General features: G+C 36.4%; 1 protein-coding gene, 1 long non-coding RNA gene and 1 other non-coding gene across 3 annotated transcripts; 1 reads left to right on the top strand and 2 right to left on the bottom strand.

Annotated features, from left to right (window-relative positions):
* Positions 1 to 695: 695 nt before the first annotated feature.
* On the bottom strand, positions 696 to 2,841 carry LOC141602658 (uncharacterized). Its single transcript, XR_012524586.1, has 3 exons — positions 2,545 to 2,841; positions 1,307 to 1,458; positions 696 to 1,207 (listed from the first exon to the last, which is right to left on the bottom strand). It is a non-coding gene; the product is annotated as an uncharacterized LOC141602658 (long non-coding RNA).
* Positions 2,842 to 9,910: 7,069 nt separating this feature from the next.
* Positions 9,911 to 20,794, bottom strand: LOC141599708 (pre-mRNA-processing-splicing factor 8A). The gene is made up of 11 exons (XM_074419810.1): positions 20,049 to 20,794; positions 18,701 to 19,308; positions 17,710 to 18,193; positions 13,679 to 17,582; positions 13,311 to 13,565; positions 12,716 to 13,189; positions 11,969 to 12,130; positions 11,671 to 11,868; positions 11,183 to 11,461; positions 10,602 to 10,844; positions 9,911 to 10,292 (listed from the first exon to the last, which is right to left on the bottom strand). Exons 1-11 carry the CDS (start codon positions 20,336 to 20,338, stop codon positions 10,101 to 10,103), a joined length of 7,089 nt encoding a protein of 2,362 aa, XP_074275911.1. The 5' UTR covers positions 20,339 to 20,794; the 3' UTR covers positions 9,911 to 10,100.
* Positions 20,795 to 21,206: 412 nt separating this feature from the next.
* LOC141603560 (small nucleolar RNA R71) lies at positions 21,207 to 21,313 on the top strand. The gene has a single exon (XR_012525426.1). It is a non-coding gene; the product is annotated as a small nucleolar RNA R71 (small nucleolar RNA).
* Positions 21,314 to 23,391: the final 2,078 nt, after the last annotated feature.

Raw genomic sequence — 23,391 nt, forward strand, 5'->3', positions numbered from 1 at the left:
CGACAAATTATTTAAAGGCACATGTTGTTATATCTAATAAATGTTTATACTTTTAGTCCTAATGTCACCCTGTCAACTAGAATAAGACATATTATTTTAAGACACATGTTGTATATCTTATAACTTGTACTTAGTTTTAGCTTGTAATAGGACTATCAAATCTTGATTATCACTTGGAATATTATCATCTATAACTCCATCACTTATGGTGCAGTCGTCCTCTAAAAGCAATAAATTTGATATAAACATGGTCACATATTATACAAGGACATGAACATAATTTAAACATCGTTTTACTACCCATTTTTTGATTAAAAAGATGAAGAAAATAAAAAAAAATGAATATTAACTGTTTCCTTTGTGATATCATTTTCAAAAAATACGTATTAGTATTATATATGAATATGTAGTCATATATTCTAAGAATGTTTATAGTTTTGTCCATTATGTCACCCTGTCAACCTACATACATATTGATTATTCAAAGTATCTACTTAGGGTTAAATGTACCTCTATGAAAACATCTCAATATAAGTGTAGTCATAAAATATTTTTAAACATAATAGTGTTATGAGAGCAGGACAATATGACACCACTTTTAGATGATAAGCTACCACTTTGTTCAATAATAAATGCAAACAAAAAGTTATAAAATGATCACTAAGTTACACTACTTTTTACAAGATGTTAATATCAGGTGCAATATGTTACCAATTTAATGATTGTTATATTTTGTAGAAATATATAAACATAGAGTTGCATAATGCTAACATATTAGACATTAGTGACATTACAACATATGATGTCAATAATCTAATATGTCACCATTTTAGGCATAATATGTTACTATTTAAGATCACTTATATTTAGCTACTAATGTAAACAAACATTTGCATAATGGAAACATATTACGAATTAGAACATGTTCACAAACTTACTCAATATGTCAACAAATGTTGACTATTTCTCATTTATTAAACATACAATAAACTGCAAATAAAACCCAAGAAACCAATAAGGCAACCATAACTAATTTCTCGCTTATCCTATGTTTCATGATTTTAATATTCAATTCTACAACAATCATCTTCAACTTTTCTTTCTTTATCTTCAAATTCTTCATTTTCAATACCAAGTCGTTCTTCTTCTCTAAGTCCTCGCTTTCCGTCATGACATTAACTAATTCAAAAAAGCCACAACCATTGTGCTGCAAGTGTTGAACAATAAGGAAATGATTACACAAGATATAATCAAATTCAATTACAAAAACAAAAATAAAACACACAAATTAAATCAAATAACATACCTGCCAAAAAGAACGCCCATAAAACCTTTAACCTACATGCTCTCCATGCTTCATTGTCCTCAAGACTGCACCCATATTGTGTTTACATAAAACCGTATTTTTAAGTCTTGAATTCTATGAATTAGATGAAGATGCATAACTTTTTCCCATCACTGAAGAACAATGTAACCACCGCAGTTTAATATGTGACCACTTTAATCGAACCACTCAAGTAACATGCAGTCCACAAATGGTTACATATATACGTTAATTAGAATGCATATATAGTTGTCCAATATGTTACCATTAAAACAACATTGATATCAATTTTACAATCATTAAAATTGTAACAAATCACATTTTTAAACTTGTTGACAAATTATTGACTATTGGAGACATACAGTTTGAAAGTGATCACATTATTTAACATAAATACATTTTTCATGTAAGCATATTTTTTCTTTACGTTACCATTCATTGAATGGTAGTGAATGGTAACATGAATACAAAAAATAGTAACATATACTCCCTCCCAGTCACTATAATGTTCCCTCTTACCCGAAACGGATTATTCAACTAATGTTCTCCTTTCTATTTTTAGAAACTTTTACTCTTATTTTATTCATTCCTCTCTCCTATCACCAAACCCCGCACAACTCTTTTACTCCTATTTTATTACTTTCCTTTATGTTTTGGCCCCACACTTCTTTATTTAACTACTAATAATTCATCCCTCTCTCCTATCACCAACCCCACACAACTCTTTTACTCCTATTTTAATACTTTTCCTTAAGTATTGTGCCTATATCAAATGGGAACAATATAGTGACTGGGAGGGAGTATATCGTTCTTTTACTTTTATTAATTTATTGAGAGAATTGTTCAATACCTAAAAACTCAAACAACAAACCCAGAAAAACATCAACAAAACTAGAGAATCAAACAACAAACTCAGGAAAACAAGCAATAAACCGAGAGATTCAAACAACAAATCCAGAAAATCAACATACAAGATAGATTTATCCATCACAAAAAAAGATTTATCCAAAGCCCGGAAAATCATAACATAAAAAATTTATCCACTCACATATTCCAATAAAAGGAACCAAAATTCTAAATTTAACTCTTTTTTTTATCCAAAATCTAGATAACTTAACTCCAAACTAAAAGATCCCAACTTATAAACAAATGCATGTAACCATATCATGGTGATTCCAAACATATGAAAATAATCAAATCTAATGCAAGTTCGAAATTACCTTTGCCAATGTTTTTTTTGTCACCATTTTGATTCGTGTTTTGATGATGGAAAACGGTGAGTATTTTCTTGGTAAGATTTTTTTTGTATTCTTTTTTTTTTTATGATGGAAGAAGATTAAAGAGGGAGAGGTTTGTATTTCAGAGAGAAGATGAATTTGAGAGGAAGAAGATGAATTTGTGAGAAAAACAGGAGAAATTGAAGAGAGATGATGAATGAGAGAAGTAGGATAATTGTGATTTTTGAATTATGTGGTAAAAACGTAACATTGGGAAGATAATAACAGTACTTCCCCATTTTTTTAATCTCAAAAGGTCTCAACTCCTCTTAAATGTGCGCACGGTGAAAAGTCATCTCATTTTTCTACCGTTTTGCATGTAACCGGTATTATCCGACCCGTCTTAAGCTTTTAACGGATCGCCCCGGCACAAGCAAGACTTATTGTTGTTGTCTATATTGATGACTCATCTATGTCACTTATGCAACAATTTTCCCCCCGAGATGCTACTGTATATTTTTTTACAAATTTTCAATGAATTTGAATTTATTCTTTGTATTTTCTACTCTATATCTTTTCCCTGAGATGTTGTCCATTTTTCGGTACCGTCACACATCTCTTTTATACTGTATTTTCCCTCTCGACTAACCAATATTTTGCTGCGTTGTTATGTTTGGAGATTCAGAGATGTTTTGGTTAACTGATAATATGATATTGTTTCTCGACTTATTGTGTAAGATACAAGCATCTTGATGCATGACGGTACCGGAAAATGGAAGAGGCCAAGAAGAAAGTTAAAGAAAACATTAAGGTGATAGCTACATACTTAAACACAAATTCTCATTGAAGACATGACATATCCGTCACAAGCTGAAGACGGATACCATTTTACCTCACAATGTACCCACTTTTTCTCTCTCTGCAACACTATTCATGTGGTCCCCTTTCTCCACTAACCCATTTTGTTACCATTTTATCTCACAAAATATCCGTCACAAATGGTAACCATGGGCGGATTTATAGGGGGTGATGGGGGTGAACCCTCACCCCCATTAATCCTGGAAAATAAAAGATATATGTATAATTGTGTGTTTATATTTCAATTAACTTCAGTGGTTTAATGGTAGAAATAGTCACCCATCTGTCTGGCAACTAGAGTTCGATCCCAAGCAATTGCATTTTTTAATTTTATTTTCAATTTTGCATATTAAAAATCAATTGAAAGTGTTGTTAGGAAGGTTTGAACCTGCATCAACTTATTTGCTATTTACCTTCATCCAACCACCATGACAATGTCAATATAGTGATATTTTAAGGGTCGTACTTTTTCACATACGGATTTTACTTTTTCACATACGAATTTTACAATATTACCCTTTTCATTTTTTCATTCCCTCCCCAGTTGATTTTTTTCTCCCTTCTCTCATCTCCTTTCACCACCTCCGTTCGATGGCCGACAAACCTCGTTCCGGCCGACCACAAACTTGTACCACCCTCCGCACCACGACACCAGCCACCACAGTCCACATGTCATAAAGAATACAAAAAATTATTCATATTTTGAATCATAAAGAACATATCTGACATCAACGCATCCGGAGTAGCAATGGCATAGCTGCACAGTAGAAAGTTATACCACGGATTGCATTACTTTTGAGCATGAATGATACATATGGACACATCAATGCTTTAAGATTGTTAATTGTTTGCAGGCAGTGCAAAATTAATCCTAATTTTCCAAATTGTTTGTGACGACTCACGTGAAACATGTATAGGCTTATTAAATAATCTATGTCCACGCCAAAAATCGAACGCAATGATATAAATTCAAAAGATTTCTTAGGTTTTAGCCTTTAGGTAAAAAGGGTATTAGATGGAAAGTTAATAGAAAAATGTATGTGAAAAGGTAAAGTTCGTATGTGAAAAAGTAATTCCGTATTTGGTAAACAACCGTAATCATATTTAAAAATAAGTACTTCGGTGAGCCTTCGTACTGATCTCCATTATCAGATTATTGTTTTAGTATTTAATTATTTATCAAGCATTAATTTAAAGTTATATATTAATATAAGTCATTGTTAAAAGTGGCTATTTTTTAAATATTGCATAAGGCCCCGGAAATGTTAGGGACGACCCTGCTTTGAGTTTTGGGGTTTTTTAATGCTACTCCGTATAACTTTTACAAAACACCCCCATTCCATAAATCCTAGATTCGCCACTGATGGTAACCCGTCACAAGAGAGACCAATTGATACTTAAATCACTTAGTTATTTGATAAGCCGCCAATGTGCACTCGTAGAACTATGCAAGTGACTTCAAGGTCACAACTCACACGAATCATTGGCGGATTAGAACAATGTATGTTGGAAGAAACTGCTAATTATGAATGGAATTCTAGGAGCTATGGATGATGATTTATGACAAGGGAGAGTTCACTAACAAGTAGCTTTTTGTAATCGCATCTTCTATGTTGTTAAATTTGTTGATAATCCCCACAAACTCATCTTTCAATGATTGATTTCATTCAATAGTGATACATCTAATGAATGATCTAATGTAATTCGTAAGCGTCTAGCGTTTAATACTATACGTCGGCCCCCAAATTATAAGCTTCATATTTTTTTACTCCCTAAAACTCTATTTATAGATGCACGGGTCATAAACTAGGACTTCCTCCATTTCATTCAATTCTATACATTTGCTTTATACACGTATATCAATGCTCGTTTTCTTTTGTTCATATCTTTAGTTACATATTAGTAAAAATTATAAAAATTTGTTATTTACAATGTACTCGGTAAGACAATTAAAACAAGATCTCACATGACTATATTTTATGCTATATATTAGAAGTTGTATCGAAAATTCTCCCTACTTGTGAATAGTGTTTTAAAAGGCAAATGTATAGAATTGAATGAAATAGAGAAAGTATACATTATATACAACAGTCATAGATAACATGACACATGTTTAGACACGTGTTATATTATATGCTTGGCAGAAGTTGAACGAAGTTGCATTTCTATTAGATCAATAAGTCTTGTTTCAGACGGTCTGAAATAAGACTGATTAAATGTCACTATTTTTTTAATAAATGTAACAATTTAATGACAAAATGTTATAACTAAAGTTGTCACTTTTTACTCTGAAAATGATGGGAACATTTTATCAGAAAATAGTAACATTTTAATGTAAAATGGCTACATTTAGTCCGTCTTATTTCAGACAAAAAATAACCCGTCTGATATAAAAATTTGCGCTATTAGATTATCTCTAGCTACCGCACCGGAGGAGTAAAAGCTATATGTAGAAGAACGGGGTCCTCATATTTACAGAATTTCTTCTTTACCGTAAAAGGAGTAAAAGCTATATGTAGAAGAACGGAGTCGGAGTAAAAGCTATATGTAGAAGAACGGAGTCCTCATATCTACATCAATACTATATATTAATTCCAGAAACCAAGGGACTTCAATGTAATTAAAGAAAGTTATACAAATTAATTATACTATATAGTTTTAAATCACTAGCACCGTGTGATGGACCCGATTAAGGGATCTCAATGCAAATATTATAAAGTTTGGGTTAAAATTAAACTTTATAGAAGCTTGATAATTTCCTTAAAATAAAATAATTAATTAAGATGGTCAATTTTCTTAAAATAAAATAATTAATTAAGATGGTCAATTTCAAGGATACTAAAAGAAAGAAGATGCTTGGTAATTTTCCTAAATATTTATAGAAGACTAGAAGATGGTCAATTTTATCATCATAAAATTATGGTATTAATTATTAATCATCATAAAATTATATATTAAATTTAAAATCTATTCAATTTTTTTAAACTTTATAGTTTATTAGATGTATAGAAATGTTAATTATTTAACATTTACGGCGGGAGTAGTGAATGTAACAATGATTACCGGCAAGTAGTGAAATGTTATTACTATTGTTTCATTAATAAGAATAAAATATTAATAGCGGGAGTAGTGAATTTGTCTCAAAATTTATTTCATCTTAATTTTAGGATATGTTACGGAAAAATATATTAATGATAAATTTATGGGTTATGTAACTTTAAGTAATTTTATTTAATGAAAAAAAAAATTAATTGTAAGTAGAGTAGCCCGGGCGAAGCCGGGCACCAATACTAGTAGTATAAAAGATGGGTTCTTTAAAAGATTCCTATTGGCTGTTACAAATTTTCTTTTTTCTTTTTTCTTTTTTTCTGACGTGGGAACCGCCATGATATCTACATAATTAATTTCACTCTTCTTTACCATCTTAATTTTATTTACTTAAGATTACATTTACACAAAATCATACATTATACAATTACACATTAATAAATTACAATTACGAAAAATTAATAAAATTTTCAAATAATCGTCCTCCTACTTCTAACCTGAACAAATAAAATGTGAACAATGCATATTGATTAATCATCCGGAATGAGTAGTTAAATTTATTGTGTAAATAAAAGAAAAAATCAGTATAACTATTATATTCCAACATCACAAATACAGAGTATTTTATTTCTTAACATTTTAACAACAAATATATTGATATGTCATTTTTTTAAATTTCCGTACATAAACAATATAGTAGAGGTAGATAAAAAAAAAATCGTAGAAAATAGATTACTCCGTAAGAGAGTTTTTTTTTTTAAAATCGAAAATATATAAACTTTAAAATAAATGAAAGCAAATATAAAAAGAACTAAATATAACATAACCAGTATAATACAAGTAGATTTGAAAAAGTTCCCGTTCAAAATCGGAAAAAAATATAAACTTTAAAATAAATGCAAAGAAATATAAAAAGGAGGAAATATAAGTTTCGTATCATACTTACAAGAAGTTCTTCCGATTATTCACTTTAATTAGCTTTAATGTTAAAAGTCAAATCCTTTAAATTTGAATGAGGTGAACATATGGAAAAATACTTAAAAAACAGAAATAATTAAAGACAACAATATTTAAATAACTTTTTTAAAAAGGTCTGAAAGACATCATAATTATTCATAATAATTGAAGAATAGTGAAAAAAAACAAAAAAAAAAGGAAAAACAGTGAATTACTGTAAAAAAAAATAACAATACTGCATGGAAGAAAAAGAAATCAATTTTAAAGAAATCAATAGTCGGAAATACATAAAGATCGATCTTTTTGTATCATACATATAATTTCGATAATTGACTGCAAATGTTGTTATATGAGGTGTGAAGTAAATTTTGAGGGCAGATTTGATGCGAGAGATTTTTCAATTGGAACTTGAAGGGAATAGAAAGAGGCCTCCAAGTGAGAATGAGGGTATAAGATGAAATTGAGAGTGGATGGATTTTCATTTTTATTTAATATTTGAGGGGAGTTGGAGAGATGATGGAGGTGACGGTGGTAGTGAGCCAGGGAGATATTAGACTCTTATGCTTTGGAAAACACATTTTGAAAAAAAAAATACTATTCACATATACAACTTACGTGCAATGTCCCCGAGCCCCAACCAGGGTGATATCCTCGTGATAGTGGTTCGAAGCAGCGACTGATAGATTGAATCGATTATTTTAATTACGTTAATGATGAAAACCATTGTCGTAGATGAAAACTGTTTTTTCTTTAATTATACGTACGTTATATGTTGGTTAGTTACATACTTACATTAATGATGAAAAACCGTATTATGTCATCAGAATGAAGACCGCTACTGAAATTATGAAATTATATTACGTCAAATCTTGAATTATGGACTTATTTATAATGTTACGGCATTGCACATTTAATAACACTCATTTATATGATCATGTATCAATAATATCTGTTATTACGACCCGTGCATTTTTTGCACGGGTTTAAAACTAGTTTACAGTAAATGGAGTTTCTTCTTTGTAACTCCTTTTGTTATTAAATTATTAATTTATGCTAGTAGTTGAGAGATTTTGTACTCGTGAAATTCATTTTTTGTATCTTATATAATTTAAATTAATTTATTTATCTTAGTAGTTTACAAAGCTGTAGCCAATAACATTGCTCGAAAAATTCCTCTTTTAAGTAGTATATATATATATATATATCTTGTCCCTTAAAACCTACTCGGGCTAAGTAACCTAGCCCTAGATCCATCCCTTGTCCCTTATTTTGGTTTGTTGTGAGAATGCTCTTTTGAGCATGAATGTGTGACTTTTTGATGCAACCATGAGCTTGGAGGCTTGTAAGTTGTAAGGCTTATTATGATCATGAAATTTAGAATTCCTTGATTTTACTTGTATTGCACAGTCATAAAAGTTATTGAACTGCCTTTACATCTAGTATGCTCCAAACTTTATACTCCCTCTCTACAGGTGAATTGTTTACCTTTAATTTTGACATAAAGACCAAACAAATGGAAGGGGACTATTTTTGATGGTTATTCGTAAATGATAAATGGATTAGTTTCCTTGACACACGCTGGATGCTACACCACTTCCTCCACCCTGCACCTGTTTCTAATCTCCCAAATGAAATAAGCTTCTTCCTTAACAAAGAGAAGGACATCTCCAACTGATTCCCTTGGAAATCACATCATCAATCCAGTGAAAACCAAGCCACTGCCGCACCAACACCAAACGCAACTTACTGAAACTACGTTCAAAGAAAAGATGGGAATGGGTCTCGTGCATTAAACCACATAAGAAACACAACCCATCATTCAAAATGCCAAATTTTGTAAGCTATCCTTTGTGAGTAACCTGCTATGGATAAAGATCCATTCTTCAGCAAATAAAATTCATTTTAGGCAAACTCAGCCTATTCCACACAAAAATTCTCCAGGCCACCTTCAAATGGTCACCAGTCAGCCAAGTATATACACCAGTAATTGAATGTGTGTTGTTCAAACATCCATTGTGCAGAAAACCATCCTTTAACTGATCCTTAACTTTGCAGAGTTGACACCATGTCCAACTACAGAATTAATTGGAGTAAAGTCACCAATCAGACTGCTTTATGTAAATGTGATGCACCCATTTGACCCACAGACAGTCTGTCTTTTTTATTAGCCATCCACCATGTATACTTTCCCCTAAGACTACTATGTTCCAAATGTGACAATTAAGAATCCCCAAAACACCATGCTCCTTTGCCATACAACATTTCTCCCAAGAAACAGCAGGCTTTTATGAGATTCTTCACTGCCTCAACCCTGTGAATGATACTCTTGGGCAGCAAAAAAATCAGAGCCCAATACCTGTGTAGCTGAGTAAGCACTGCTCCAACTAGCAATAGTCTGCCAGCATAGCTCAAGTGCTTAGCTCCCCAACCTCTTATTTTAGATAACTTTAATATAACTTGCAGTTCAAACAATATGAGACAACAAAAGTCGAGTGGGAAATGCAAGTAAAAACAGAACCCTGATGACCCATGTACAAGCTAAAAAGAGCAGCGGCCTTAAAACGACCACAAGTCAACAACGCTCAAAGTACTAGTACAAATGAAATACAGCTGATTCAAAATTAGGGTTACATACTGCTACAAGCCTACAAGTACTTCCAAGATAGTATTTCTCCCCACTAGATGGAGCCAAAAACTTAAGAAAACTTATCCTCTCTCTCTACCTCGACACTATCTCCCTCCTCCATTTTGATGAATTCGAGGTAATGTGTGGGCCGGTGCTCCTCGTGGTAGTACTCTTTGGGCGTCCCAAGTTTGACACCGTATTTCAGGTTGGGTGCGTGCTTAGCTCCCATGAAGTTGTAATTCCACGGACTGCTATCAGGAACCTGAAACAAAACAAATAGTCGAACATAAGTAATTGGGGCAGGTGATCCGTGAAACCCCCGAGGCATAAAGCAGATGATAACCAAAAGATGTGCAGCAATTTTTAGTAATATTTCCCACTCGCTGTATTCAACATTCGGTGGCTTGAAAAAGATTCGAATTCCGCCAGAATTCCCATAAATTAGAAACTCTTGTGTTTTTTGTCAACCAATATCAAATTTATAAATTTCCATGAATAGGAATCTGGGTGTTTCTAGTAGTTACCAAAATGACCTCTGACACAAACTACAAGAATTTGCAAAAATATTTACCATGTAAAACCCGAGAAACCGGTCACTGAGGAGCATCTGCACCTTCTCCGAATGAGTAGGAAGGTAGCCATGAAGGCTGGTCCCAGTATCCTTTTGTGCACGAGCCCATTCATAACCTGCTGGAGTAAGCTTGTAGGCGGTCAAGGAACACGACCCCGGGGTGAAACTGCATGTTAGTATTATGCATTTCTCTCCATCCCACTGTTTGTTGTTCTCCAAGATTCGAGCATGACTTGTCACATCCTATTAGTCAGGACCAATCAAATAAGTTATGGAAAAACCACCAAATTTTTTTAAAAAAAAATGAAGCCTAAAAAATGCGTCATTTTTGACTTTTTATTGAAGTCATTCTTTCTTATGAAAGACAAACTCACGAAAATTCAAGGCAAGGACCCATTAACCTTATGTCCTTGCCTATTAACCCACTAACTTAAACAATAACTACCTAACTTAAACAATAACTGGCTAATTAACTATCACATGGGCCAGTCTTACGATAATATTATCACGAGAGCGCCTCATACGAGATTTTTTTATTAAATAAATATGATTGATGATGAGCTACAGACATAGTACAGTACCTGTGGTGATAACTGAGGAAGTTCATTTGGCTGTGTATGCATCCACCCTAGAGGCTCCAAATCATTCAGGAAATCGTGTTCTGGGAGCTGCAAAGGCAGATTCACCTGTTGGTGAGTTCCTAATTGTGGTGGCATTGCAATGCATCTGATCTCTTTGACTTGCGGGTTGTCAGGCGGGCTTACGCCATACAAGTATCCTGCAATCTGTGTCCGCAAATCTGCTATACATATAAACTTCTTCAAAATGTTCTTTGGCATGATGTAAGTGTATCCAGTTTCCTGAATAGAAAAAAAAAAGTTAGTTATTTATTCATTCCTCAATTAAGTGGCAGCAAGCCAGCAACCTAAGTACCTAACATACACCAATATATACTACTCATCCTATTTATATCAACCGCCATTTAACTTTGATGATTAATTAGCTATAAGTCTATAAGCATTAATTTCTCAGTAGTAAAAATTATCAACCCAGTTAAGAGTTTACGAACCTTAATGTCCTCTGAGTTAACATAGATGTGATTTACTCTCAAGTAGAGATTTGTAGCAGATATAGCTCTGACACGCCAATCTGTCTTTGAGCTAAACTTTTCTTGCTCATACGGACTCGTGGTGCTGACGATAAGTTCTTCACCGTGAACATTTGTAGTTTTTGTTGTGACAGCCGTCAATTGACTGGTTGCCTTTGCCTGGAAAGGAAGAAGATAAAAGGACATATAAGTTCAAGTAAAATCATTCCACAAAAGATTAGTAGAAAAGGTCTGGATTCCTAACACGTGTTCAACTCACCTGTTTCTCAATCTCGGCAATTTGCTGTCTCTGCTGAGATGGGGGAGTGATCTCAGCTCCAAGGATAATATCTCGAATCTCAGATTGCGTCAAGGCAGATGTATTCACATTGTTCTTTTTGGCATAGTCTGAAAGGATAAGGTCCCTCAAGGCAACCTCAACCTGCGTAAAATGAGATTGCCCCATCAGTTAGCATTTTTAGTCAACAACAACAACAACAACATCAGAGCCTTAATCCCAAAATGATTTGGGGTCGGCTGACATGAATCATCCTTTAGAACCATCCATAGGTGACCGTACACCTCAAAAAGCGAATAGAAAAGGGAAAATGAAAAATAAAAGGGGGAGCGAAAATGTAATGGAAAGTCAAGGTAAACTTACAGGTTTTAAAATCGAATTTCAGATTTCTTTTATAAAAACTTAAAAGTTAAATCGAGAGAAAAGATTAAAACGATTTTGAAAACCGAAATAGAGTTAGCATTTTTAGTCCTGGAAAAAAAAAAGGCACCTAACCAGCAAAAGGACCCCACAAGCATTGAATAATATTAGTCATCACCACGTGGGAGCTAAATACTACAGAGACTAAATAGTAAATAACTTTGTTGAGCTCCCTCGCAAACAGAACGAAAGACCTCTCTACCACTAACAAAGAGTCACTAAAGAAACACCGGACTGGAAAAAATAAATCACATTATCACAGGAAAACAGAACTTACAGCAACAAAAAAATAAAAAAGCAAGTAATTACCTTCATCCATTGATCATCTGTGAGAGAAGGCCATATGTGATGTGGTTCAGTGACAACAGTTCTGTCAGGTTTTAGCAACATCTTAGCCTTTTCATTGTTGACATGAAGTGAACGAAGAATGAGGATGAGTCGAGAGAATGCAGTGTAGGAAGATATACTCTTCAACCAGTCATCATATATGTTAAACAAAACCATTTGTGGCTCAGTAGCCTTCAAAATGAGGTCACCAAATTTCTCAATCTTTAAGCAAGCCTGGAAAGGAAGTTGCAGTTCACTTCCTTTGATAACAATGTTTGGGAAATCGAGTAAGTGAACCTCCAAAGGATCCAACATTCCTTTACGTGTCACAATAATTTGCTTTGGTTGTTCTTCAACCGGTAAAGAACGAACAAGTGCAGCAACTTCTTCAGCTGTTTTCCACTTGGCCAGCTGACCAAGACGCTTCTGCCCAGCCCACACGCTTGTGTGAATAACCTGTCCAGGTATCAGAGAAAAACTAACATCAGATTACATATACAAAGAAAAATCCACTGTTTCAAAGCCTGCAAACAATATTTTCAGAGTGACAACTTGACAACCAAGAAAAATGGCATACCTTCAAAAACAGTTGTCCAGTCCTTGGATTAAATATAAAAATCGCACCATTGATGGGCTTTGTGGTTAGATTCCCTTCAAATGTCTTATGAATTGTGACACGGTAGACATTAGTATCATCAACAAACCATATGATTTGGTTGCTGAATATCTCACCGTAGTTTTGGGATGACAAATATGGCTCAGTGGGTTCAGAAGAGTACAGCTGCAAACCTTTCCTTATACGCTCTCTCAAAACATACAACGCAGGATTTGACTGCACAATTGCACACAGAACAGAAGTCAGAAATTCCTGAATACAGAAAATAAGCTAAAACTAGCGCAGATTACGCACAATAGAAAGTACATAGAAAATGTGAGAAAACACACCTTCATAATCTTGTTCATAGCCTGTGCAAGCAGAGGTTTTGAACCAGGAAACCAGTTACCAAAAGCAGAATGCAAATTGTAAGCCAGATCAAGCCCTATCATGACTCCAGTAGGAGATGGATAGATAGACATGTTATCTGTGGTGTAATCCAAAAACTTGGCTCTGGTGTAACGTTCAATATCATGAGAATCATAGTCCCCCCAACGAAGCTGCACATCTACCCAGTATTTGTTGCTTGCCTTCTGGTCAAAGACATCCTTCGTCTCTGCCACCAAACTGGGTTTTGACATAGGCCACCTATGTGCAGCAAAAAGAAGGATGTCCGCACAAGAGCTATTCATTTTGTAACTCTTTCGAGGATGGATGGTTTCCTTTTGAACTGTTTCAATCTCCAGCGCATCCAACTCCTGATCAAGAACTTGACAAAGATCCATGACAACACTTTCATGGATCTTTTGCCATAAATGTGCACGGAAAATCTGAATTAAAGAAATCTTAAGCGTAGGAATCTTCCCATGCATGAATATTCCAGTTAAATCAAGCTGCACCTGGAAACCCACATAAACATTGGCACGATTTATTGTAGGAGACCACCATAGAGTAAACCTACGGTTGGGGATTTGATTTAAACCGGATCTTTGTGCATTAGTCAACTTTTTGTACTTCATTGATTCCTCAAAACCAGAAGCCTTTTCCCAGAAGAGACCCTCCCACGTAGGGAAATACGTACCCTTGAATAGAGTGTGCTCCAAAATTCCTTCCACTCCTCCTAATGCCTGAATGACATCAGTTCTGTAATTATTCAGGTTCCATAGTTTTCCATCGTGGCGCTGATGAGTCCACCAGAAAGGATTCTGCTTCAACACTTGATATTGCTTGAAATCGGTACGTACTCTCCACCCTTTGTCATAGGCCAAAGTATGACGGTCCTTCTGAAACAAAGTATTGATTCTAGGTATCCCACGGTCCCAAGAATCTTCCAGATCCTCCAAAGTAAGACGCCTATTCTGTGACTGAGCTTCCTGCCTCTTCAACGCATACTCAGCCCAAACTCTTTGAGAATCAATGAACTCACTTTCCCAAGGCTGTATGTAACGATAAAGATTTGGAATCAGCTGATCCTCTTCATGGCTCATTCCACTCCTAAAGTGGGTCACACCAACATCAGTCTGCTTACTATATCGAAGGTCACTTTGTGGAATTAAGATGTGACCCATAGAGAGCATTCCAAGGCCACCGATTTCCTTTGGTGTGTAGAATATAACAGGAGGAAACCTGCTAGGCATTTTTGAGTTTAACCCAATCTTTATACGAGTCTGGATCTTGTTTTCACACTTCACCAGTAGATCTAACAGCTCCTGAGTATGTACAGTTGCCTCACGGAAGTATGTCATCAGGCCAATCAGGGCAGTGTTCCATTTGTTCACAATCTTTGTAAACGTAGTAGATCCTGAAGACATAAGAATCTGTCTAACACGATTTTCAAACACTTTCAGATGTTCGTCATCCACCCTCAAGAAGGCAACAGCAGTACGCTCCTTAGTTTGCTCATTTTGCAAGTTCCAAACACCATCTTTTGTGTTGCTAAATGCCTCTTGTGTCATTCTAATCTTGGGCAATATCCTTACTTCAAACCCACACATACTAAAAAGAAGGTTAGGATTATCCTTACTGTATACAGACACAAAACCATTCTCCCACTCTAAGGTAGTAATACTTCGTGGAAGGCGATTTTTCATGTCCCAGAAAACACTTCTCCCCAGGTTCACATCATGTTTCATTAACCTCATTCTAGCATCTCTTGGCCAGCATTTCTTGTTGTTGTATCCAACCATATTCTCATTATTAGGGTCAGGGTGCTCAGTAAGATACCGCTGGATAAGATCCCGTGCTTCCTCGTGAGTGAAGCGGAACATTATGTGCACCTTGTCAATATAACGAGAATACAGCCGGATTGGATGCCTGGTTTCCACCTTTGTATCCCAATAAGTCATAAACTCATTTGGCATTTGAGGTGGACCAGCAATTTCACTGGCACGTGTCAAACCCAAGAGAAGAAGATCCAACACAAGACCATAATACTGTACCACAAATGAGGCAAATTGAAGCCCGCGTATGAGCCCATAAGAGTTTGTATGACTCATATCCTTGTATGACAAAACCACATTATTCTTTGCAGTGACGTAGTCAGCAATATTGTGGTCAAGAATTAAACGCAAAAGTCTATTTAGCATTGTCAAATCAATCTTCTCAAAGAACTTCTCAAATTTCGTCTGCAGCATAACCACACACTGTCCCTCGCTTGTGTCCCATATGCCCTGCAAGTTATTGATACCTTGACACCATTTATAAACCAAAAGAGGAGGTGGTTCGGTATCTGCGGGCTTAACCCAATTTGGGAATAGGTGCCTCTTATCCCCTTCATACCACAAATACTGATCTAGATAAGCATCGGTAATCTTCTCAAGGGGCTCGATCTCATAAACAGGAATGAGGTAACTATACAAATCCATGAACTCAATGCCAACTTCTTTAAACGCACGCTGAGTGAGCAGATGACGCTTGATTCTCGATAAAGCCTCGTGTGGGTTATCATAAGCTTGCTCTATAAGACCCAGCTCTTCTCTTTGCTGCTGATTCAATCTAACAGCAACACTATATGATTCCTTCAGCCTCTCCAGAGCAAGAATCAGCAGTTTGGTGTCATGTTTGTAAGACAAAGGAGGAAAAGGTATAGGAGAAAACTTTCTCGACTCCAGCCAATGCACAGTAGTGGTGTAAATAGCCACAGCTTCTTCTGGTGTGACATATGGCCCATCCTTAAGATAATTGTGCTGACGTTCTTGCTCCGCCTTAAGCCATAGGCGAGTCAACCTCCCAAGATTTTTACGACAAACAGTTTTATCAACTGTAGCTCCCCTCCTGATACGTTCACGGTTGTAATGGGCTACATTTGTCCACCAATCTGCCTTTGACTTGACATATCGAAGGATCATATTTTCAATTGGAACAGGCAGACCTGGAACCTTCCAAGGAATGTTGGCTTTCCAACAACGCCAAGCTTCACTTAAATGCTGCAAAATGACTCTCGCTTTATTTTGCTTAATACCCTCAGGCATTGCATCAAGAACATCATGCATAACAGCAGCACGAAGCTCCAAGTCGAAGTGACTTTCAACACGCTGCTTAGTAACAGTCTTTGCCACGCCTTTGGAGTGACGACCCTCAAACTGCCTTGCAAGCAGATTTCCCAACCACCTCTCCAGCAAAGGCACAATACCACGAAGGAAGAAAAGCCAAACCCTCCACATTGGTGCCCAGAAACCACATCCAGGTCCCTTCCCAACCGGACCCGTATTGAAACGATAATAAATCAAGTGCTTCAAGTCCTTACACATCCGGATCTGTCGCATGAGCCTATACTTGTAACGATACATTCCAGTTAGCTGACCTACGTGCGAGAATATATACTGCAAGCCATCAGCCAATTGAAAGGCATCAACATTGCCCAAACGAAACTGGACATTGGCATCCACTACAAGCTTTGTCAAACGCAGAATCTCACGGCAAAGATGAAATGCATTTCCAAAACGAGACTTCTTACGCTCCTTGGTAGTCAGTGTCTTGACAGGTTTCAAATTAAAATTGTAATCAAGATGCAGATAGTTCAAATTTTTTCTATGAATCAACAGGTTCAGCATGTTGTACCCTTGCCTGCACACCTGAAGACCAGCTTCAACCCAATCAAGTTCAGTACTCTGAAAAAACTTGGTAGCTGCAAGAGATCTGAAAAGATGTTTTTTCTTCTGAGCTTTAGGAGGTCGGTGATGCAACTCATTCAGAACAAAACACTTGAGTAATTTTTGATAACTGACTCGCACTTTAACAGGATATGATGGAGGGCTGCACACCAAAATCAAACAGAATGAGCATCTAGACAGAAAAAATTCCTCATCAGGGAAAGATACTGTACATGCCAGTTAAAGACATTATAACGATGACTAGAGTTGTGGGGCGGAAGCTAACTTACCAGTGCTCCTTGAACCACTCTGACACAAGTGGTATATCTTCAGCACGCCTTGTACGACCAGATCTCATATTAAACGGCCTTGGCGCATACAAAAGTGAAATACCAGCAGCAGTAGTGTCAGTGTATAACTGAGTGTCTGTGAGCAGTGGTTCTACACCTTCTGGAAGCTCAAAATCATCCTCATCATCCTCATAAACTTTCTTTTCACGACGATCCTTATGAGCAGCAGTTATTGGATGAATTAAGGGGTCATAATAAAATGCCGGAAGATCAGGATCCTCTGTTTTTATATACATAATCATTGGTGTGTGGTAAGGGCCAAGCCTTACTTTCCTTGGTCTATTGTTGTAAAGATGAGGAAAAGCAATTCTGTACTCTGTCCGAAGTGGTGATCTGATGATGAGTTTATTGATATCGTTGAACTCATTCCAGTCCTCATCTCCCTTCTCCATATCACGATAAAGAGGCTCAAACTTCGGACCTCCTGCAATTAGCCACGGGTGAATTTCTTAAAAACAGTAGCAAGGGCTCCACAACAGCCACAACCATGCAAAATAACATTAACTAAACAGCAAACAAAATAAGAAACATGCAATATGAAAACCAGCCTCTCGTCTACTCCTCAATGCAGCAAATTATATCATATTGGTTTCACCATACCACAACTTAAATCACAGCCAAAAAACACAACTTGACAGGCACTTGCAATTAGAAAACTGGATATGAAGCAGAATCATCCACACATTCTCTCTACAGAGAGGAAAGAAAATGTGCAGATGGGAACTCTGCAAAACAGTATGATTGTGACGAAATGTCAACGGGTAAACTACAGAACTTAGCAGCTAAGGAGATCAATCTTCCTTTGACTAATCCTTGGGGCTACAGCATACATAAGACCTCGCCACTTCAAATATTACCAGGTGAAAGTATATCATCTATATAATGCGTAAAACAGTCAATAATGTCTAGCAAAGGAGAATTTTGGACGTACCAGGTATGCACATATTCAAGGCTTTTGCAGTGAAAAACGATTCCATGTCGAATAAATAGAAGTAATTCCTATCCACCAGATCAGAGAGCAACTGGCCAGCAAACCGATATAGTGTTGCCATGATTGGTAGAGAAAGATGCCACTTCCGATAACTTGGCCCATTGATAAGTTTTGTCTTAACGAGAGGCTTATGATCGTAAAACCATGCATGCACAGCAGAGTCTTCTTCTTCGTCCAATTCCAGTTGAATTGGCTCCAAGGGGTCCACATCAAGAACATTATCAGCATAATCCAATGGAGGCTCCTCGTCATCGAAGGGAGGGAACCTCATTCTTTTGAAGTGGCGACGGTCTCTCTTCTCCCTCCTCATCATTATCCACATCGTACCCCACTGGGCCAGATATATGGGTTCTACAACCCATGGTATCTCATTTACGAATGTGATCGCTCCAGTAATGTGATACAACACCTTGACATCACGAACCTGTTCCCAAGGCATAGGCATATTCTCAAGGAGCTTGTAAACCGCATGGGGTACAAATTTAAGAGCCCCCAAATACACACGTTTATCGTGGCGGTATTTCTTGGATGACATGTCTCCATGGTCTCTGCAAACAATAAAAAATAATATAAAATCATTACCCAAACACAATGAACTTAAACTCAAAAGCCACTACTTCAGAATCCAGATATGCAACCAACCAATAACCAGAAGCCACTACATATAAGCCAGCTGACTTCATTAATCTCTGGTAAGTGATCACTGAGTGGCTATGGAAATTGTATTGACAACCAACTACGCCGAAGATGGCAGTGACTCAAAGCTACAAGAAAGTTAGTGAAACAAACAATTTCTATCTAACCGCCAACACAAATAACAGTCTGTAAATCCGTCCTACTCCAGTATACATATATAATCCTCCCAATATACAACGAGAGCACTTAAAGGACAGCAATGCCAAATTGACGAACGTCGACAAGCTGGCAAACTAGCACATACTAGACAGCAGCAACCATGACAATTATCAGATTAATAAGAAACATAGTCAGTATTTCTATTGAGCTTCAAGGTAATAAACTAAACTATCACAGGTTGACAAATTTCACGGTAAACTACATATTAGTCCCAAACCCTAGCTTATAATAATAAAAAATCTCCAACTTTAGCACATAATTTTCGGTAAATTTGAGAGGCTGTACATAGACTGATAGACCAGCAGCAAATATCGAAAAATCGGAAAAAAAATCATCCTAGCAAAACCTAAATACGACATCTCATAGCAAAAATCACAAATTTATCATTCTAATACACTGAAAATATGAAAAAGAATATGGTAAAAGAACAAACCGAATAATTTTGCGGACGTGCTCAGGAGGCATATCCTCTTTCTGCGTCTCAACGAAACCGAATTTGCGCTTATCGCCGTATCGCTTGGAATTGAGCTGCATCCACTTACGCGCCTTCTCCTCGAGCCTGGCCTCCGCATCGGCAGGGGATTCCGGTTGTTGCGGCAAAGGCGGTGGCTGTAAAACGGTGTACGACGGTTGAACCGCCGGCGGTGGAGGAATGGAAGTACCTGGCGGCGCTAAAGGTTGCGCCGCCATGGGGATGGGGTTAGGGTTAGCCCCGTTCCACATCGCTAAAACCCTACAACTCTACAAAAGTATAATAATTGTAAAACCCTAGAAAAATCGGTGAGAGTGAGTATAAAGTAGTAATGGAAGATAGATCGGAAATGAAGGGTTTAAGGAAGAGAAGAGATTTGTGTGAGACTGTAAGATTGGTTTATGGTTTCCTCTCGCGATGGTGGAGAGATAAAACGAGGGTAGATTGAGAGAGCGACGGACTCATCTTTATGACTCTATATATGTCTTAGAAATGGACCGACCCTGGTCTAATTCTAACTTTCAAAAAGTCGGTTATCAATGTAACCAGATGGGTTGTGTACGAGGATTGTTATGGGCAAATTGATGAGAAAAAAAAATTACACATCTGAGGTACTAAAGTAGAAATCAAAAACTTTAAATACTCTATGATTTTTGAGAATATACACATTTTTTTTGAGCATCTATACCTTTGCTCAGTTTATGTTCAAGAACCAAATTTTTGTTGATATGGTGGTTATTTGCACATACTTCATAAGTGTGACTTATCCCTCCACATGACTCACATGTTGATCTTTGTATCACTTCCTCCATGGATGGTCCATGAGAAGTGGTAGTTTGATTCACTTGGTTCACTTGCTTTTTCTTACTCAACTCTTCAAGCTTTTTGGTGAGCATATCAAGCTTAACATTAGTCTCCACATTCACTAAGAATTCGGGATGTTGCTTATTTCTTCTCAAGATATTCACTCTTGTGCCGTATTTTGCCTCGGAGTCCACAATTTTCTTGATTAGAGTCGTGCCCTCCTCATCACCCAAATGATCGAATCCCCCTTCCGCGGAGGCATTCACCATTTCTTTTGTTCTTGGCAACAAGGTTTGGGTGACATACCAATCCGGAATCCCATGGTGAGGGCAACTAGCGATAAGGTCTTGATATCTATCCCATGCTTCACCCAAGGATTCTCCATCCTCTTGTTGGAAAGTGTGGATTTCATTTCGAAACATGGCGGTCTTGGATGATGGATAGTATTTGGCCATGAATGCCTTGGCTAAAGCGTCCCAAGTTGTGAATGTGTCCGGAGGGTGAACATTCAACCATCGGTCCGCCTTACCCGTCAAGGAGAATGGGAACAACATCATCCTTAGTGTATCTTCGGATACCCCATTCTTTTTCATCATAGAGACTTTTTTCTTGAACTTTCTTACATGAGCATGAGCATCTTCTTCAATTTGTCCTCCGAACAAGTCTTTTTCAATCAACCCCACTTGGGCGGGGTGCATCTCAAAGTTGTTGGGAGACAAGGTGCCGAAATTAATTGGGTCACAAGCATCATTTTGGTTAGGACGGTTATGGTCACGTAAAGCCATTGGTGGTGGTGGATTTGGTATATGAGGGGGTGGTGTTTGAGGTGGGCTATTTGGAAATTGGAAGTTGTGAAATGGATTTTCTATTGGAGGCTCAATTGTGTCGTTTGGTGGTTGTGGTGGTGTGTTTTCAATAATAGGTTGGGTGGATGAATTTGCTTGGTTTGAAGTGGCTTGAGTGGAGGTTCTAACTCTTGCAATAGTCCTATTCCTTAAGGCTCGAAAAAGCCTTTCGGGGTCGGAGTCAAAGAGCAAAGCTTGATGGTTCCTCCTAGGCATGCACTTGACAAACCGTAAGACTCCTAGTGCTTTTACACACTAGGGTAAGGCAAAAATCACACACTCTACAAGAAACACACAACTACTAAAGCAAACAACAAGTAACTAAGACTAAAGCTAAGAATTTAACTAGCTAAGCATACCTAACGCCATCCCCGGCAACGGCGCCATTTTGATGGTAGGGTAAAATCGTGACACCCTTATCAAAAATAATTTATAAAACCCAATTAAAAAGTAGTATTTAATCGGGTTCGAACACAAAGATGGTGGGGGTTAGATACTTGGTTTGTTCAAGTCTCAAATTAGCCTAATAAATGAAGGAGAGTTGATTAATTGTAAACTAAGATGCAAACGAGTTAAATAGAATTAAACTAAATGGAGTTGTATTCAAATAATGGGAGAACTAGAGTCTTCGAGTTCACTTGGATAGGAGGGCATAAAATAAGATTAAAACAAGATATGGGTGATGACAATGGTCAAGAAATTAAGACTAATTTCCTAGTCACCTTAAATTCATTAACAAGTTGTCACTTAATTAAGATTAACTCAACACTAACATGCCATATAGACCTTCCAATAGCATAAGCAACAAGACAAGCCAAACATGTCAAAGAAAGGTTCAAACTTTCATTCAAACGATTCTACGAACACTTAATATGAATGAGAACAAGACCGATCGATATACTAATCATAGCATAAAGACCATCCAATAGCATAATGCACCAAGATAAGTTAAACATGCTAATGAAAGACTCAAACTTTCGTTCAAACATTTCATCGAGCACTTCATATGCATGAAAGTAAATACCAAGTAATCACCCAATTCCAAATGTTAATAACCCAATTTTACACCCATTAATGACCCAAGACCCCCCTAAACTCTAGATGAGACTACTCACACATGTACATGGATGAGAAATTACCAACAATTGCCAACAAAATACAAACAAGCATGGTAAACATGATAAAGATTGTAACTTTGAGTGAATAACAATTAACCAGCATAAGAAATGTAAACTAATGAAAGTAATGTAAACAATAGATGAGAATTGTACCCACAAAGAAGAAAGTAGCAAGCTTGGATAATAATGGAAGAATGAATTTCTTCAAATCTTTAAAATACAACCCAAATAACTAAGACTAAGACTAAATCTACACTAATTTGATGAGTAATTAAAGTCTAATTAAGGGAACATTACAACTTTGATATGAGGAAAATTGAGAGAGAAAAATAATTCTAGGGTTCTAAGACATTTGAGAGGAAAAATAAGCTAACTAGTCTCCTTCTCTTCTAATAATGGTAGTGTAAGGTTGTTTTTATACTAGTCTAGTAATAACAACAACAACAACAACAACAACAACAACAACAACAACAACAACAACAACAACAACAACAACAACAACAACAACAACAACAACAACAACAACAACAACAACAA

The sequence above is a fragment of the Silene latifolia genome, chromosome 9 (assembly GCF_048544455.1).
Source record: "Silene latifolia isolate original U9 population chromosome 9, ASM4854445v1, whole genome shotgun sequence".
Lineage (NCBI taxonomy): Eukaryota > Viridiplantae > Streptophyta > Magnoliopsida > Caryophyllales > Caryophyllaceae > Silene > Silene latifolia.

What these genes read in the sequence shown, in the direction of transcription:
- LOC141599708 (XM_074419810.1), bottom strand. Translation starts at nt 20,338, where the DNA reads ATGTGGAACGGGGCTAACCCTAACCCCATCCCCATGGCGGCGCAACCT. An exon ending in CTTGAATATGTGCATACCTG is followed by an intron (nt 18,194 to 18,700) that starts GTACGTCCAAAA and finishes GGCTAATTGCAG; the next exon opens with GAGGTCCGAAGTTTGAGCCT. An exon ending in TTGCCGAGATTGAGAAACAG is followed by an intron (nt 11,869 to 11,968) that starts GTGAGTTGAACA and finishes CTTCCTTTCCAG; the next exon opens with GCAAAGGCAACCAGTCAATT.